The sequence below is a fragment of the Etheostoma spectabile genome, chromosome 21, assembly GCF_008692095.1.
Source record: "Etheostoma spectabile isolate EspeVRDwgs_2016 chromosome 21, UIUC_Espe_1.0, whole genome shotgun sequence".
Classification (NCBI taxonomy): Eukaryota; Metazoa; Chordata; class Actinopteri; order Perciformes; family Percidae; genus Etheostoma; species Etheostoma spectabile.
Window position 1 is genome coordinate 12,688,159 of NC_045753.1, and position 14,990 is coordinate 12,703,148.

General features: G+C 37.9%; 2 protein-coding genes and 1 long non-coding RNA gene across 5 annotated transcripts in view; 2 read left to right on the top strand and 1 right to left on the bottom strand.

Moving 5' to 3' along the window:
• Positions 1–1,916: 1,916 nt before the first annotated feature.
• On the top strand, positions 1,917–3,042 carry gngt2b (guanine nucleotide binding protein (G protein), gamma transducing activity polypeptide 2b). The gene is made up of 3 exons (XM_032502308.1): positions 1,917–2,151; positions 2,335–2,423; positions 2,676–3,042. Exons 2-3 carry the CDS (start codon positions 2,340–2,342, stop codon positions 2,802–2,804), a joined length of 213 nt encoding a protein of 70 aa, XP_032358199.1. The 5' UTR covers positions 1,917–2,151; positions 2,335–2,339; the 3' UTR covers positions 2,805–3,042.
• A 3,295-nt stretch (positions 3,043–6,337) lies between these two features.
• si:ch1073-13h15.3 (inactive all-trans-retinol 13,14-reductase) lies at positions 6,338–13,306 on the top strand. The gene is made up of 11 exons (XM_032502300.1): positions 6,338–6,494; positions 8,792–8,974; positions 9,753–9,994; positions 10,076–10,271; positions 10,636–10,833; positions 10,930–11,049; positions 11,157–11,295; positions 11,716–11,825; positions 12,048–12,214; positions 12,378–12,537; positions 12,883–13,306. The coding sequence occupies exons 1-11, from the start codon at positions 6,338–6,340 to the stop codon at positions 13,050–13,052; spliced, it is 1,842 nt and encodes a 613-aa protein (XP_032358191.1). The 3' UTR covers positions 13,053–13,306.
• The window catches only part of LOC116671226 (uncharacterized), a 28,676-nt gene continuing 23,069 nt past the window's right edge, over positions 9,384–14,990 (bottom strand). Inside the window, exon 3 of one of the 3 annotated variants that reach the window (XR_004327225.1) lies at positions 9,384–10,280. This is a non-coding gene — a long non-coding RNA (uncharacterized LOC116671226). Of the gene's footprint in view, positions 10,281–11,065; positions 11,267–14,990 lie in introns of those variants that run through there. The other 2 variants (XR_004327220.1, XR_004327222.1) reach the window with 2 other exon arrangements.

Below are 14,990 nucleotides of genomic sequence, written 5' to 3' on the forward strand. Positions count from 1 at the left end.
CCACAGTGACGTGTCCCACAGTGACGTGTCCCAGGTTAATCTTTAGGAGATGAGACTAACCTAGATCCTGAAAATGGCTTAGTGCGAGACAAGCTAATGGTTTAGTTAAGGATCAGTAGCGTGTAACTACTCACATGAAATGTCAGTTGGAGGTGAGTAGTGGGACTAGTTTTACAGGACAAGAACACGTTCATGAAACATCTAGCTTAAGAAACATTATACCAACAAGCTTTTTTGATGCTGCCATCCATCCATCCATCCATCCATCCATCCATCCATCCATCCATCCATCCATCCATCCATCCATCCATCCATCCATCCATCCATCCATCCATCCATCCATCCAATGCTGGAGCCTATCCCTGGTTACAGTGGGTGAGAGGTGGGGTTATTTGGGCTACATATGCAGCATAAAAGAAACAACATTTCACACTCCCATTCTACTCCCATCTATGCGTACTTTCAAGGACCAAAAATGCCAGCAGATTTAAACTCAGGACCACCAAACCTCCCACAAACAATCACTAGAAATGAAAAATAGCCTGAGCTAAGTGCTAAAAGCATACGTAGATAGTACAATATTGCTAAGAAAGCATATATGTATCTATGTTGTTGTTCTCCAAGCCATGGTTGTAAACAGGAACGAATCAGTGTTTGTAAAGACACCTTGTGCAAAAACCTATCAATTTCTACCCAAAAACCTCAGTGTCAGTCTTATATATTCTTCTTCTATGTTCTACTGCGTGTGTACATTTTTTATTAGAATGACGTTGCAAGACTTAGAGCAACTGATTGGAAAGACTATATAAAGTATAATCAAATCAAGGATGAAGACTTGACCTCCTTCTTTCTGGCACAAGGGCCCATGTTCATGATGTATAAACAACGACTTTTACCACTGTTATAGCCAAGTCAAATGTGTGGGTTAGCTACTGATATATTATGTAAAGTAACAAGTTAAGGAAGAGACAACAGCTTTTGTACAGTGGTGCACAGACAATTACCTGGATTTAAACTTAAAGGAAACAGAAGAGATAGTAATTGAATTTAGAGGGAACAAAACTGCACTGCCTGCTACAAAAAACAACAGTGAACCTGTGGAAATAGTCACAACATACAACCATCTCGGAAATGAAACAGCTTGCAGCAGAGAATGTATTTTTATCGAAACTCAACCGTTTTAATGTAACTGGTCAGATTTTTACAAATGTTTGGTAGATCAGTAATTCAGTCTTCTGACGTTTGGTTTTCTCTGTGTGCTTGGTAACATGCACAAACAAATAAGTAAATAACAGTGGTAAAAATCATAGGCAATGGCTAAGAAACAGCCACCAGCCTGGACACCAAACTCCTTCTACCCAAAACTGGACATTTTAAAGTATAGAACCCTTCACTGCAAGATCAGTAGCGGCAGCAACCTGACCCTGGGAGAGACTTCTACAAAGTATAAATAGATACAAAAACATCTTTATTCTTCAAGCCATCAGCCTGAATAACATGCAGCTCAATCATCAGGTCTCCTCGCTGGTCACTTCTTGCACTTTTATTTAAAGTTGGAATTTTCCTGTCGTGGATCGACCTTGTTATTTGACTTTGTTTATTCTGTCTCAATGCGATCAAACGTGTTTTATTATGATTATGTTGTGGTCTTGTTGTGTTGGTTTTACATGTGGACTTTATGGTGTTTGGGGCACTGGACAAAATAAGTGTCCTTGTGGGATAATAAAGTTGATCTGAATCTGAAAAGTAGCTGAGAAGCCAGTGACTTATAAGCATATACTGTAAGTATTTTTGGTGTTTGTGTACCACAGTTTGGGGTTGGTAAGGATGTCTATCATTTCCTATTTGGGTGTCTCACTTTCTCCACCTCATCTGCAGATCCGTAAGGATCTCTTACCTTCCTCCTTCCTGTTCAGGGGTCACGGCTCCTGATTGTTTAATCTCATCACGGGGGATTGGTGACATCAGGACCAATCCTGTGCCGACCTCTCCCAAAAGCCAGCAGGGGGGGATCAGCCGGGATGAAGAGCAGTGGGACAGCGCAGATCAGTCAGTGTGAAGAAGCGACCAGACTACAAGAAGGCATCCAGTCGATGAGCTCTTAGGAGCCAACACATTTCTCAGATTTTGGGGGATCCCACCATTCAACAGGTAAAGAGTGAGGATTCAGATATTTTTCTTGCCTGGATTTACATTAAGTTTGTCAAAGGGAAGTTTATTTGAAATATGTAAAAAGAATAACCTAAAGAAACTACAGGTTCTAGCATTCACAAGATTACACTCTTTGGCATTTGTTGGGAATTTGAATGTTTTGGTCTTGATTACCTCTTACAGACAGGATGGCTCGGGATATGTCAGATAAAGAAATCTTAAAAATGGAACTGGAACAGTTGAAGAAGGAAGTTAACACAACTAGAACACCAGTAAGTAAATTAACTCTTTTAAAAAAAAAATAAGAATTGTATCTCTTCGTACCAACATTTACAAACAATCTGTCCAATTTTAAACAGTCTGTCCAATACTATATTTAATTTTACCTACCAAAAGCCTCTTTGTATTAAAACAATGTGGAAAACGATCAAGAAAGTTTCAATTTCTATTGTTTTGTATGTTAAACAAATGTATTTGTGCTTTGTTAAGCTTACATTTGCTCCCATCTTTCCTCTCAACAACAGGTGGCTGCAAACTGCGCAGAGACGGTTTCCTTTGTTGAGGCACTGGTGCCAAATGATCCGCTGATTAAGGGCGTTTCAGATGATAAAAACCCCTACAAGGGAGACAAGGGAGGCTGCATAGTAACATAGCACAAAGACATACAGGGAATAATCAAACAGTTTTTTTATGAGAGCCGGTTACATTGCTGTAAAATCCCTTTAGGATTCTTGTGGATAAAATGTTCAGTAGTAAGAAAACTAAGATCTGTAAGTGGTACTGCTACCAGGAGAGAGACCAGCTCCGACCGCCGGATTACTGTATGTACCTGTTGATATGAAAATGCTTCTTTGTCAATATGTAATTAAATGCAAATAGCTGTACAACGTTTGACTCAAAATGGCTACTCTTATTATTGATATACATCAGCATATCTCAGTTGTATTACACTAGAATTGCACTTTCATCTCATTTTATCATGTTGGTTAATGTTAAATAGGCTTGACTAGATATGGTCTGGTGTGTACATCTTTCTAAGAAAACAGGGCAAAGTCAAAGAGTTATGAAGCTACTGCTTAGTTTGACTCATAATGGGATTTCCTGCCGTGGCACAGTCGGTAACACTGATGACACAGAGCTGCTTCCTGTATCAAAGTCTTTAAGCTTATTCCAGCGGCTTTATCCCTGCTTCCATTTCGAGCTCTCCATCCAATTAGTGTCATTTTAATCTGGGCAACAACAAATATGGGCTACACATCATTTCTTTACTGCTTCTTAAGCTTGTAAAAGAAATGTGTTAAAAACAAAAAAAAAAACAATAATATCTAATAAAAACAATTGTTCTGATATGAGCTGTTGTTTTTTTGTTTTTAACATTTTTTCTTTTACATATCAGCACAAAGGTGCTGATAGGTTTCCAAGAATATCGTCACCTATATACAGTAACTTATCAATAGAGGACATCGGTGCTATATCAGCATTTTACTACAATGTCAAAGCTTTAGCTTGGTTTAACACAGAGGCCAAAACAACCATTAATCTTTAATCTTCCTGCTTTACTTAAAGGCCGTAGATGTTGTAGTGGCACTACAGCTGGTGCGTAACGGAGTGTAGGTACTCTGATTACAAACGTGTCATTCAATATGTAATGAAATTGTAAATATGTAACTTAAAGTATATTTTAATGCTTCTGAGGTTCTAAAGACAAGCAAAATAGTGTTGCCTACTTCTTAAAGGGAAACTCCGTCTATCGATTTTACACATCAAACTGTGTTTACAGGTTTTAGGGATTATGTTAAAAAATTAAAATAAATCTGTTAGTATGGAATTAAAAAATGAGTTTACCTGACCACTGTAGCCTGCTGCCTCATTTCTGCTTGAGACGACATTAGCCACTACTTGCATGACACACCTGAATCTTGGAACTATTGGTGGCGGAGTTGCATTATGGGTAATGTAGGCCCCTGATTTTGACAAGGAAGAGAGATGTTTGGAATAAAAAAGAAGATATCTTTGGTTCTGTTGCATCCATTTTGATCTTTTTTTGTTTAAACTGTCCATTGTGAGTCAATGTAATAAGGCCAAGGCAATCCATTTTAATGTAACTATGTGTAACTTTTAAATGTTTCTGAAACTGTGTAATGTTTCATCTGATGATCATAAATGACCTGTAAAAGCAAGCAAAACAGTGAAAAGAAAGCTATATTTATTCAGTTTATGTTAATGCCTTTGCCCTGCTCTGATTTGTCCCGAAGTCCCAGAATGATTCTCAGCAGGTAGACAGCGGTAACACGTTCTGAAGGGTCACAGATTTCAGCATAACACTGGAAAAGCCTGTGTTAGCGTATCCAGCCAGGTAAAGGGTAGCAGGAGATTTCTTTATTTAGGCCTAATTGTATTTCTATTTTATTTTAGAAATTATCTGTTGTATTTATGACTGATACTGGGGCAGGGCCATCGCAGGGAAAAAGAAAATGATGAACAACTAAAAGCTAAAAGGGAAAGTGACAGACGACGGGCAAGTATATGGGCGAGTATATGTGGTTTATTACATTTACGGGATTATAAATGCTCCCGACCCCAAAATGGCCCTCGGGTATTTAATATGTCTATTTCTTTCATAAAATAACTTTACTATGCGCAATGTGGTTGTACACCAGTAGCCTGGGATTTATTCCATTTAAATATAGTAGTCCTATAAAAATATGTATTGTGTTTATTGTGGGGGTTGTAATTGATACCTTAGAACTGGGCCAGCTAAATGGGACACAGCGGGTTTCTTTAGGCTGCCTGAATTTCAAATTATTGGGGCCAACATAACAGCTTGTTGCTTTCAATTACATTTTTAAGTTTTTATTGTCAAATGCACAATTACAAAAGCAGTTAAACATATCTTCCTTTATTGCTAGTATCAGATTAGATCTATCATTAAAGCGTAACTCTCGCCAAAATGCAACCTAGGATCTTTTTGTGACTGTATCCGAGTCAAATTTTCGTTTAAAAGCATAATTAGAAACAGAAGCGCCACTTTTAAGACTGACCGTATTCTCGTTTTGGGTCAAATGGCCTTTTGAATGGGAGTGCTAGGGGCACCTCTACTAAGCTTTGCTCAAAGTATCACCAGGGGCTTGAGCATTGAGAACATTGTTTGTGTATACAAACTCTTTTTGGATTGGCAAGATGGCAGAGACCGGAAAAAAACAACAGCTAAACTGAGTCAAAAACTCTCTTTTTAGTAAACTCTGTGTCTTGGTGTCCTAAATATGTTTTTAAATGAAAGTTTGCCTCGGGACGGGGACGTTCACAAGAAGACCCTGGGGTGCATTTTGGCGAGAGTTACGCTTTAAGGTGAATAAGTGTAGAACTTGAGTACAAAAGTCTATTCATGGACTACATTAAAATTGTTATCACATACAGTAGATTACATGATTTACTTATTTATCTATCACATTTATGTTTAGACTATTTTTTAATTTTATTTTTATTTTTTCTGAAGGACAAAAATAGTGTGGATAGTAGGAAAATTGCTTCGTGTTTTTTTTAAATGATTTGCAGAGTGAAATTTCTTGCATCAAGAACACCAACTCTGTCCTTAGACTTCAAATGATAAAACTCCTGTGTAAAGTCTAGAATGACATGTCCATAGTAAAGTCTTTATCTTAATTGTCTTATCAGATAATACAAATTGTGGATAATATAAATTATCTATAACACAAGCATCAATCAGAGGTGTGATTTCTAGACGCCTGAACAGGAAAATGTATACTCTAAAAACATTGTCTTTCAAATATTATGCAGATTCCTTACATAATTTATGTTTATAGAATAGGGAAAATCTTTTTGAAGAATTTCACTAAAGACTAGTGAAATATAGCAAATAAAAAAAGATGTGAAGTGCCCATCATTTGCTTTTTATGTTTTTGTCTGTGAACCGAATGAGTGCTCAGCAACCATTAATGTGAAACGTGCACTGTCACTGCAAGAAAAAGGGGTGTTTCACCACTTTTTTTATTACTTGTCATAACACATAATGTAACAAATTCCTATCTGTCTTCTCTGGACCTTTGGATCTCTCTGCGTAATAAAAGGAGCCGCCTGAGGAGCAGTGTTGAAAATAAACCTGCCACTGCGAACACTCTACACTGCTATAGTGAGTTCAGAACCAGCTATTAAAATTGTCTCCACAATGTGGTTCTTAATTTTTTTAGTCTGTTTGGTTATATGGGCCGGTGGCACATACCGGTACCTGTATGGGACACCGAGCCCTTTCTCCTTGGAGTCAGTGAGACCTCCTGGACCTCGAGAGTTTGATCAGAAGAAGCGGGACAAAGTTATCAAGCAAGGTAAAATTATTGCAGTGGAAAAATGCTTGTTTTCAACATCACAATTAATTGGCTGATGAGATCTGTGGGCACACAATAACAATATACAATACATTCAGTTTTGAATATGGTGTAATATGTTAATGTGTGAAAACACTCAACTCCCAGGGAGAAAGCACATTTAAAAATGTGAAATCTTTTTTATTAGTCAAATATTAAACCTTTTTTATTCCATTGTGGATGTAGTTATTAGCTACTTACATGTCAATATTAAAAGAAAATTCCGGTCGATTCCAACACGTAGCTCTGTTGTTTGTAAATGCGTACTGCTGTCAATAGAGAGAAAAACAAAAACAATCAGTGCTGCCTACACCGAGTTAGCACCCAACAGGCTAAAATGTGTTTTTAGCCTCTAAACATGTGCAAAATGTCATTAAAGTGCCTACCCATGTGCAGTTATTCTTTCCGAGTGAACACAGTGAATCTGACTGCTGTAGATGTGAAAGAAATGCATGACAGTTCTGCTAATTCAGCTCTGTTTAGTTCTTGTTTGGATACTGCGAGGAGTGCTTCGGGACCGTCTACAAACTACAACACCAAAAAGAGATACAAACATAATTTCAAAAATAAGCATATGCTTATTTTTTAAAAGTGCTATAGTACAACTAGCAGGATAATTGAGTTAAGTTTGGAGACACTACCTTATTTAATCAATAAATCGATATCCTAGATATTTTAGTTTTATCTCTTTTCTGTGTTGCAGTTTGTAGACGTCCCTAAGCTAAGATTCCCTGTGTTCACTCAGAAGGAATCACTGCACATGGGTAGGCACTTTAAAGACATTTTGAACATGTTTAGAGGCTAAAAACGCATTTAAAACCTTCCCTGTTCAAGCCTGTTGAGCGCTAACTCTAGCAGGAGGATAACTCAGTGTAGGCAGCACCGATTGCTTTTGTTTGTCTCGCTACTGACAGCACCCCAAATCTTTTAAAAACAGAGCTACATGTTGAAATCCACCGGAATTCTTCTATAAGTATGCAAGTAAGTAAGTCAGCAATAAGTCAGCAAGGCACCAATTCTGCCAAATAAACAAAACTTTGAAAAAAAAAAAAAATGAGAATAGGTTAGATAAAATGCATGATATATAATAGTTTTCTTCTGAAATGCAGACATAAAAATCCAACAGCACATCTTTGTACAGTAATAAAAAATGAATAGAAATTCTACAGATATATATGACAGATATTTGGTCTTTCCAAAAAAGTAAGTTTTAAAAACAAGCTCTGAAACAAGTGTGTGGTTGTTTCATGATCAAGTCCACGGAAACTGCAAGTAATATCAGTCATTTTTTAGACTTTGCAAATAATGTTCAGGAAGGTCATATTATTTTAGAAATTAAGAACAATTACAAGCAAAACCTGGGACATAAGAACGTGTCCCAGGGTAAAAAAATACAGAGAGGAAAGACGGGAAGGAGGGAAACAAAAAGAACGCAACAGAAAGAGTGACGTCCACAGCTTACAAATAGTACATGCAGAAAACCAACATTATCGAACACAGACATAAACAGAAGTAAAGGCTGAAGCACAGATTTACAGCAAGGATTTCAGGTTCTCAGCAATGTTGAGACAAGTGTCCAAAGTTTGTCTTATGTGTATTAAGGGAAAGTAGCAATGACAGTGTTGACTGTAGCCTTATACTGTATATATTTTTTCATTTCATGTGGGTACAATATTGAAGCGTTTTAGTCAGTCTGAAGATGACCTACATCATATTATACTAACAAGTTTCAACGTTTTGCAATTTCAAAAAGTCATCAAATTACACTCAATGCGGTCTTCTACGACATTAAAACTGTCCTCGGACACCGATTCAAATGAGTCTTGGTTGTGCTGTAAAAACCTAAGCCAAAGGTAACCGAGAATAGTTCAAAGGATACAAAAGTAGGCTATAAAATAGATTTAAAAAAGTTCACTATAGTTCTTCTATAGACCAATCTTCTAGTCTAATCTATAGTATAATCTTTGATCTAAATTGCCTGTTGATTAGATCTAAATTAGCAGAGGTACAGGAACTGTTTTTCACCTGTAGGCTTTATCTTAATTAGATAATGACCATGAGAGCGTGTTCACAGTCTAATCTACTACCAGCCGCCATATATTTATGACATGAGAGGTCAGTGCGCCCTTCAGATGTATTATGCACCCAATTATGCAACACGTTTTAGCACTTGTTCATGACAATGACTCTTTATTTTACCTTTTGGAAATATAAAGATAAATGCTACCTTAAACAAAGCTCTGCATGTATCTGAACAGGCTTCCGCCTCGACAAAGTGCCCCAGAACCTGGATGTTATTGTCATCGGGAGTGGTATTGGTGGGCTGACAGCTGGAGCCACACTGGCCAAAGCAGGAAAGAAAGTCCTGGTGCTGGAACAACATTACCAAGCAGGAGGCTGCTGCCACACCTACATCGAGAAAGGATTCGAGTTTGATGTTGGTAAGAGGACATGCAAGGGATTATATGGTTATTGTCAGGAGGCTCAGAATATCTAGCAGAACACATACTGTATCTATTTTTTTTCTAAATGTTCCTCAAAATGGGCAAAATAAATGGATTTACTAGCTGTTCTAGTTGACAAGAGAACATTCAATAGATTGTATAAACAGTCAGAGGATTAAAAAAAAATGTTTTTTTCACAATAGACTGTCGGAAACTTAAATATGACTTATGATTAAGAAAAGCAGGAATTCTTCACAATTTAAAGGCTGGAACCAGAGAATGGTTGGCATTTATTGATTATTATGGATCAATAATTTTAAAAAAAAGCTTGTTTGTTTTACTTCTTGTTAAGACACTTCTAGGAAACAACAAACTTACTTTCTTCCTTTTGAACAGTAAAGGCAAGAAATATTAAGACAACTACTTCTTGTAAAACCATCAGCTTTTAACTATTTTGAGGAATTTGGGGACAGAGGGATGTTTTGGAGCGAGCAGCTGCCAGCCAGAAAGGAACTGCAGATGAAGGCACTTCCACTTTGGCTTTGCCACCAAGCCGTGGTGGTTGTAGCTCCAAATATAACCGCTTGCACATTAATGTTTGCAAAATTATATTTAAGCAGTCTTTATAAAACATCTTTGTTTGTGTATATCTATGGAAGATGCTCTAAAATATGAAGGGTGAACTCAAAAGGAACAACAATGCACATGGGTGTTGTGTGTAGAATGGATGTTGTGAATGTTACCACGTTCCTGTTTCCTGCTCTTTCTTCTCCAGGGCTTCACTACATTGGTCAGGTTGGCGAGAACAGTCTGCTGCGCGTTGCCTTTGACCAGATCTCTGAGGGCCAGTTGGAGTTCCATGAACTAAATCAACACTTTGACACCATTCATATTGGCCTGGGCGATGAGAAACGAGAGTACACAATTTTATCTGGTAAAACTGAAATGAAAGCCCATTTGATGAAGCAATTCCCTGATGACACAGAGGCCATCGAGACGTTCTTCAAAATCATGAAGGTACTGTGTTAGCTAGTGGACACATAATTCAGTGTCATGAACTGAAACCATGGATCCTAAACATCTACTGCGTTCCAACAGGTCTCAGCCAAGCATGCTTACTACCTGGCAATTCTAAAGATATTACCGCAGTGGGTCTCTTTATTCCTGCTGAAGTCAGGCATCGGAAACCTTGTCTCATCGGTGTTCCGCCTCTCTGGCTCATCTGCAACAGACTTTGTGAACACCCTGACCAGCAACAAGGACCTCCATGTCATCTTTGCTTATCTTTTCTATGGTAGGTTCTCTGAAATAGATAGTAAAGATAGATAGAGATAGAGTAATAGAGATAGAGTATAGATAGAGTAATACTATGTGCCGCATCTGCAACTAGACTTCCATTTTAATTCAATGCAAAATGAGTCTCGAAAATAAATTGATGCATCCTGAAAGTTTGAATGTGTCTTATCTGCACTTCATGTTATTTTAAATGAGAATTCAGTGACATTAATGTGTGATTATAAGACCTGGCTAGCAATACAACATGCAACTGGATGAACACACTTGTAACTGGATGGTTGCAGGTTCCAATTCCTGAACAAGATGATAATGTGATTTTGAAAGAAAGTAATAATTAATTCTTTAACTCTGTGTATATCTAGGTGTGCCTCCAAAGGACTCCAGTGTTATGATCAATGCCCTCCTGATTCATCACTACAAACGAGGTGCCTTCTACCCTAAAGGTGGTGCCAGTGAGATTGCCTTCCATATCATCCGCACCATTCAGAAATATGGAGGAAACTGCCTGGTCAGAGCTCCCGTCTCCAGGATTTTGGTTAACGAGAAAGGAGAAGCTTATGGTAAGAAAGGATTCCACCTCCATCTTTTGACTGGTACTGAAGAAATGTACTTCACAGGTAACTGACTGAAGACTTCCTTTGTGTTCCATGTAACAGGTGTGAAAGTGAGGAAAGGTCAGGAGGAAGTGGAGGTTCTTGCACCTGTAGTTGTTTCAAACTGTGGCATCTTCACCACTTTCCAGAAACTTCTTCCACCTGAGATTACAGTCAAGCCAGGTAGGTAACAAATCCATTTTACCTAATTGAATGCAACATGTATAAATAATTTTATTTTAAAAGTAAGGAGGAAATTTCAAAGTGATTGTAAGCCTTCTATATTATAGATATTCAGAAAAGACTGGACATAATGAAACATGGCAGAGGATCCTTTTTGGTCTTCTCTGGCTTTGATGGAACGGAAGAGGAGTTGGGCCTCAAGTCCACAAACGTCTGGCTGTTCAAAGACAATGACATGGACAAGTCGTAAGTTTACAGGTCACAGACAAAAATGAACACTGACATTTATTTTCCACAAGAGGGCAATATTGTATAAGAAATAGGAATGCAATAAATTTACAAAGGCAAAGCTAACTTTAGTGTAGCCCTGCTCTCAGTAACATTTACACATTTTATACTTTACAAAAGAAAAAAACCCTGATGTCGCTAATGTATAGTAAACATACTGTGTATAACTGGGTGTGGCTTATTTAATTTCCAAGTTAGAACAACCTTTTTTGTCCTCTAGATGGGGTACAGGATCAGTCAAGTTTTAGCTCCTGTATTTAAATACCATACACATGCAGCCATCTGTGTTGCCCCACCACACTTCTGATCAAAGCAGCCAAGACCTGCTCTCACTGAGCGATGACGATCCAATGATACACTTTCATATGTGTTTTTTAGGATGGATGACTTCTTTGCATTGAGTAAAGAGGAAGCACCAGATAATATTCCCATGATGATGATCACAATACCATCTTCCAAAGACCCAGAAGCCAAAATAAGACACCCTGGTACAAACACCCACTACTTGTTTCTACTGTTGCGGATATAGTAGTATCAGTAAATAATGTTCTATATAATATTTAAGATAAAGAGACATATTTAAATATGTACTGCTACTAGAACATCTTATGTATAAGATGTGATCTAAATACCAAAACTAAACTAAATACCAAATAATATCACATCTGAGTGTCCAGACAGAATGGGTGTAATGTGTTTTATGTTCACAGGAAAATCTTCCATGACAATACTGATGATGGTGAAGTATGAATGGTTTGAGGAATGGAAGGACACTACTGCACGTAAAAGGGGCGATGAATACTATAACTACAAAATGAGATTTGCTAACAACCTCTTTGACTGGGCCTGTATTTTTTTCCCTAAAATCAAAGACAAGGTAGGATCTGACATTCTCTCTCATATATGCACGTATGCACACAAACGCACAAGTTTAAGTATGTTCTTGTTGCCTGTACGTTAAAATGATCTTAATTTCTACTGTCTATGTTTGTTGTTGAATACAGACTGTATTGTTATATTTGTATGAATCGTTTTTTCAGTTGGTATTCCAGGAGGTGGCGACCCCACTGACCAACACGCACTATTTGGGTGCCCAGCGTGGAGCCATGTACTCCTCAGAGCACAACCTAGAGCGTTTCCAAGCCGAGACTGTGGCGAGGAACAGGTGCAGCACCCCTGTCAAAAACCTCTACATCTCAGGTATAGAGTTTGGCCAAGGCTTTTAGGTTAAAAGTTTCTGCTAGCACAGTGAGTTATTTGTGTTTTGTGATTGAGTGAAGTCTTCACGGGCATGGAAATGTCTCAACAAGCCCTAAGACTGATTTACCTCAGAGGGGGGAGCGTTGACAATGCTTTAAAATTTGGGAGTTTCTTTGCAGTGTAATTCTTAACATACCAAACTAGCTGCTAATTTTTGCTGGATTAGTTTATCAACGTTTGCAGAAGGAATTAAAGCTTGTAAAGAAAACATTATCTAGAGGGGGAACAATAGTTTGAATCCAGACTTGTCTCAGTCAGCAGGTTGCATTTGTGTGTCTGTTCCAGGTCAAGATGTGTTCAGCTGTGGGATAGCAGGCGCTCTGCATGGTGGACTCCTCTGCGCCTCTGCTGTGTTGAATCACATTGTCTACCTTGACTTGGACGTCATCAAGAAGACGCTGAAGAAGAGAAAAGCCAGAGAGTTGGCCCAGCTGGCTAAAAAGAAACTGCAGTGAGACCACTCTCTACTTCCCCTGCAGGACAATAGGGAAACTGCACAAACCAGGACTGTTAAAGGACCCTTGATTGTTATGGGAACACACCAGCACTGAGTCCAAGATCGATTTTATACACTAATATTATGAAGTCGAAACATACTAATGCCAATAGAGTACTTTTCTTACAGTTACAAGGACGTTATGTTATCTCCTGTTTGTACTAAAAGGAAATAATACAGCTGTGGTGAACACTATAGCCAGTTTCTACTAAACACATCATAACAAACAACAAATAGCCTAAACAAGTATTAGTTTTTTTTTGTTCTGAGCTGAGAATAAAGAAAGATAAAGAAGATAATCATGTGATCCTGGTGGATCATTCAGTCCGGTGGTGATCTATGCCGACATACTAGATTGACTAGTACACAGATTGCTGGTAAATAGTCTATATTTTCATCATATTGTGTCACATTTAGCTGGTTACTACTTCATCTTAGAATTTCCACAAGTTCTAATAGCATGCTCTGCCATAGGCTTAAAAGATGATGTTGGCTACAATTCATAATAATTCATTAAAGAGGAAGGCCTCACAGTGAGATGAGAGAGCATCACATTTACAATACTGCAATGAGAATGTATATACCTCAGGAGCTAGGAATGGTTTTGTTGGGTTTTGCTGATGCTAGCTCGCTTAGCCTGAGAAGATATCTACACAGACAAGTAACCACAGTGTTTAAACACTCATAATGAAGAATATCTTGGCTTAGCTGTACCTAAATGACCATCATCATCATCATCATTATTTTTTAGGGAAATGGTGTATTTACTATTTTACTACTACTTACTACTACTATATTACTATACAAATCTAGTAAGCCTGCAGTGCTTTTCTCATTGTGATTAATATTAATATTATGTTCCAGTAAATTGTACAATTTTACTTTATCTCAACTTATTGTAAAACAAATAATAATTTCTTGATACCAACTGCTGTGATTTTTCACGATTGTCTAATGCCTGTTTTTGTGACATATGTAGGCTACCGATTTATTTTGTGATGTAATTTGACTTTTAACTGTCATAGCATTTTGCGTCACCCAAAATGTATATTTGTATTTTTTTGCTGTACATATTCCATAAACTGAAACCAAGTAAAAAAAATCCCTGTCTTACAAAATGCTCAAAACATTCAAAGTGCTAAAACTAATAAAGATGTATGCATATGAACATTGAAAAAGTTGCAGAAAGATTATAGGAGATTGTAAAAATATTACCAAACTGTTCTACTTTTTCTTCTATAGATAATGTAAGTATAGTTTGAGTGATTTTAATTGAGCAGCTAGAAGCCTAAATCATATGATTAAATCCTACAACAAATCATGAATCTATCCAAAACAATCAGCAGCATCAGGTATGACGGGTTTGCTAATTATTGAGACTGTATATCACTCACTGAACTGAGACTCTAAGTCACCTCTGGGTTTCGTAGTTCCCACCTATGTTGTTCTGACCTGACTTAAAACCCAAGCGTTGTTTGGGTAACAGCTGAAATCAAACGGACGGAAACCTCAGACTTCCTGCACTAAGTGAACATTTCCTCAGTAAACGGTGGGCATATTGGCTGACAAACTGTGGTCTGTTGGAGACGACCGGGGGGATCCGAGGAGAAGAATGCCCCTTCTGTCCAGCCAGCCGGTGGGAAGCCGGTACCTCTCTTGCTCTGTTAACCTCCATCCCTCTGCTGTACAAACCCAGGGAAAAGTTCTGCCTGCTGCTAGAGTGCTCTGATGGTCAAGTTTGACTGTACTGTTACCATATTCTTTCAATACTTAAATACTTATACTTAAAAAAGCCCCAAAAACTGTAAGGCAAGTTCAAGGAATGAGGCAAAATGGAAGAAAGAGGAGTTAATTATACTGATTTTGGCTGGCTGGAAGTTCAGTAGGCCATAACGTA

Bases quoted from the DNA above. Each gene is read 5' to 3' on its own strand.
- gngt2b (XM_032502308.1), top strand. From the start codon at position 2,340: ATGGCTCGGGATATGTCAGATAAAGAAATCTTAAAAATGGAACTGGAA. The intron at 2,424-2,675 runs GTAAGTAAATTA...TCTCAACAACAG, and splicing joins TTAACACAACTAGAACACCA to GTGGCTGCAAACTGCGCAGA.
- si:ch1073-13h15.3 (XM_032502300.1), top strand. From the start codon at position 6,338: ATGTGGTTCTTAATTTTTTTAGTCTGTTTGGTTATATGGGCCGGTGGC. The intron at 11,296-11,715 runs GTAAGTTTACAG...TGTGTTTTTTAG, and splicing joins GACAATGACATGGACAAGTC to GATGGATGACTTCTTTGCAT. The intron at 12,538-12,882 runs GTATAGAGTTTG...TGTCTGTTCCAG, and splicing joins CAAAAACCTCTACATCTCAG to GTCAAGATGTGTTCAGCTGT.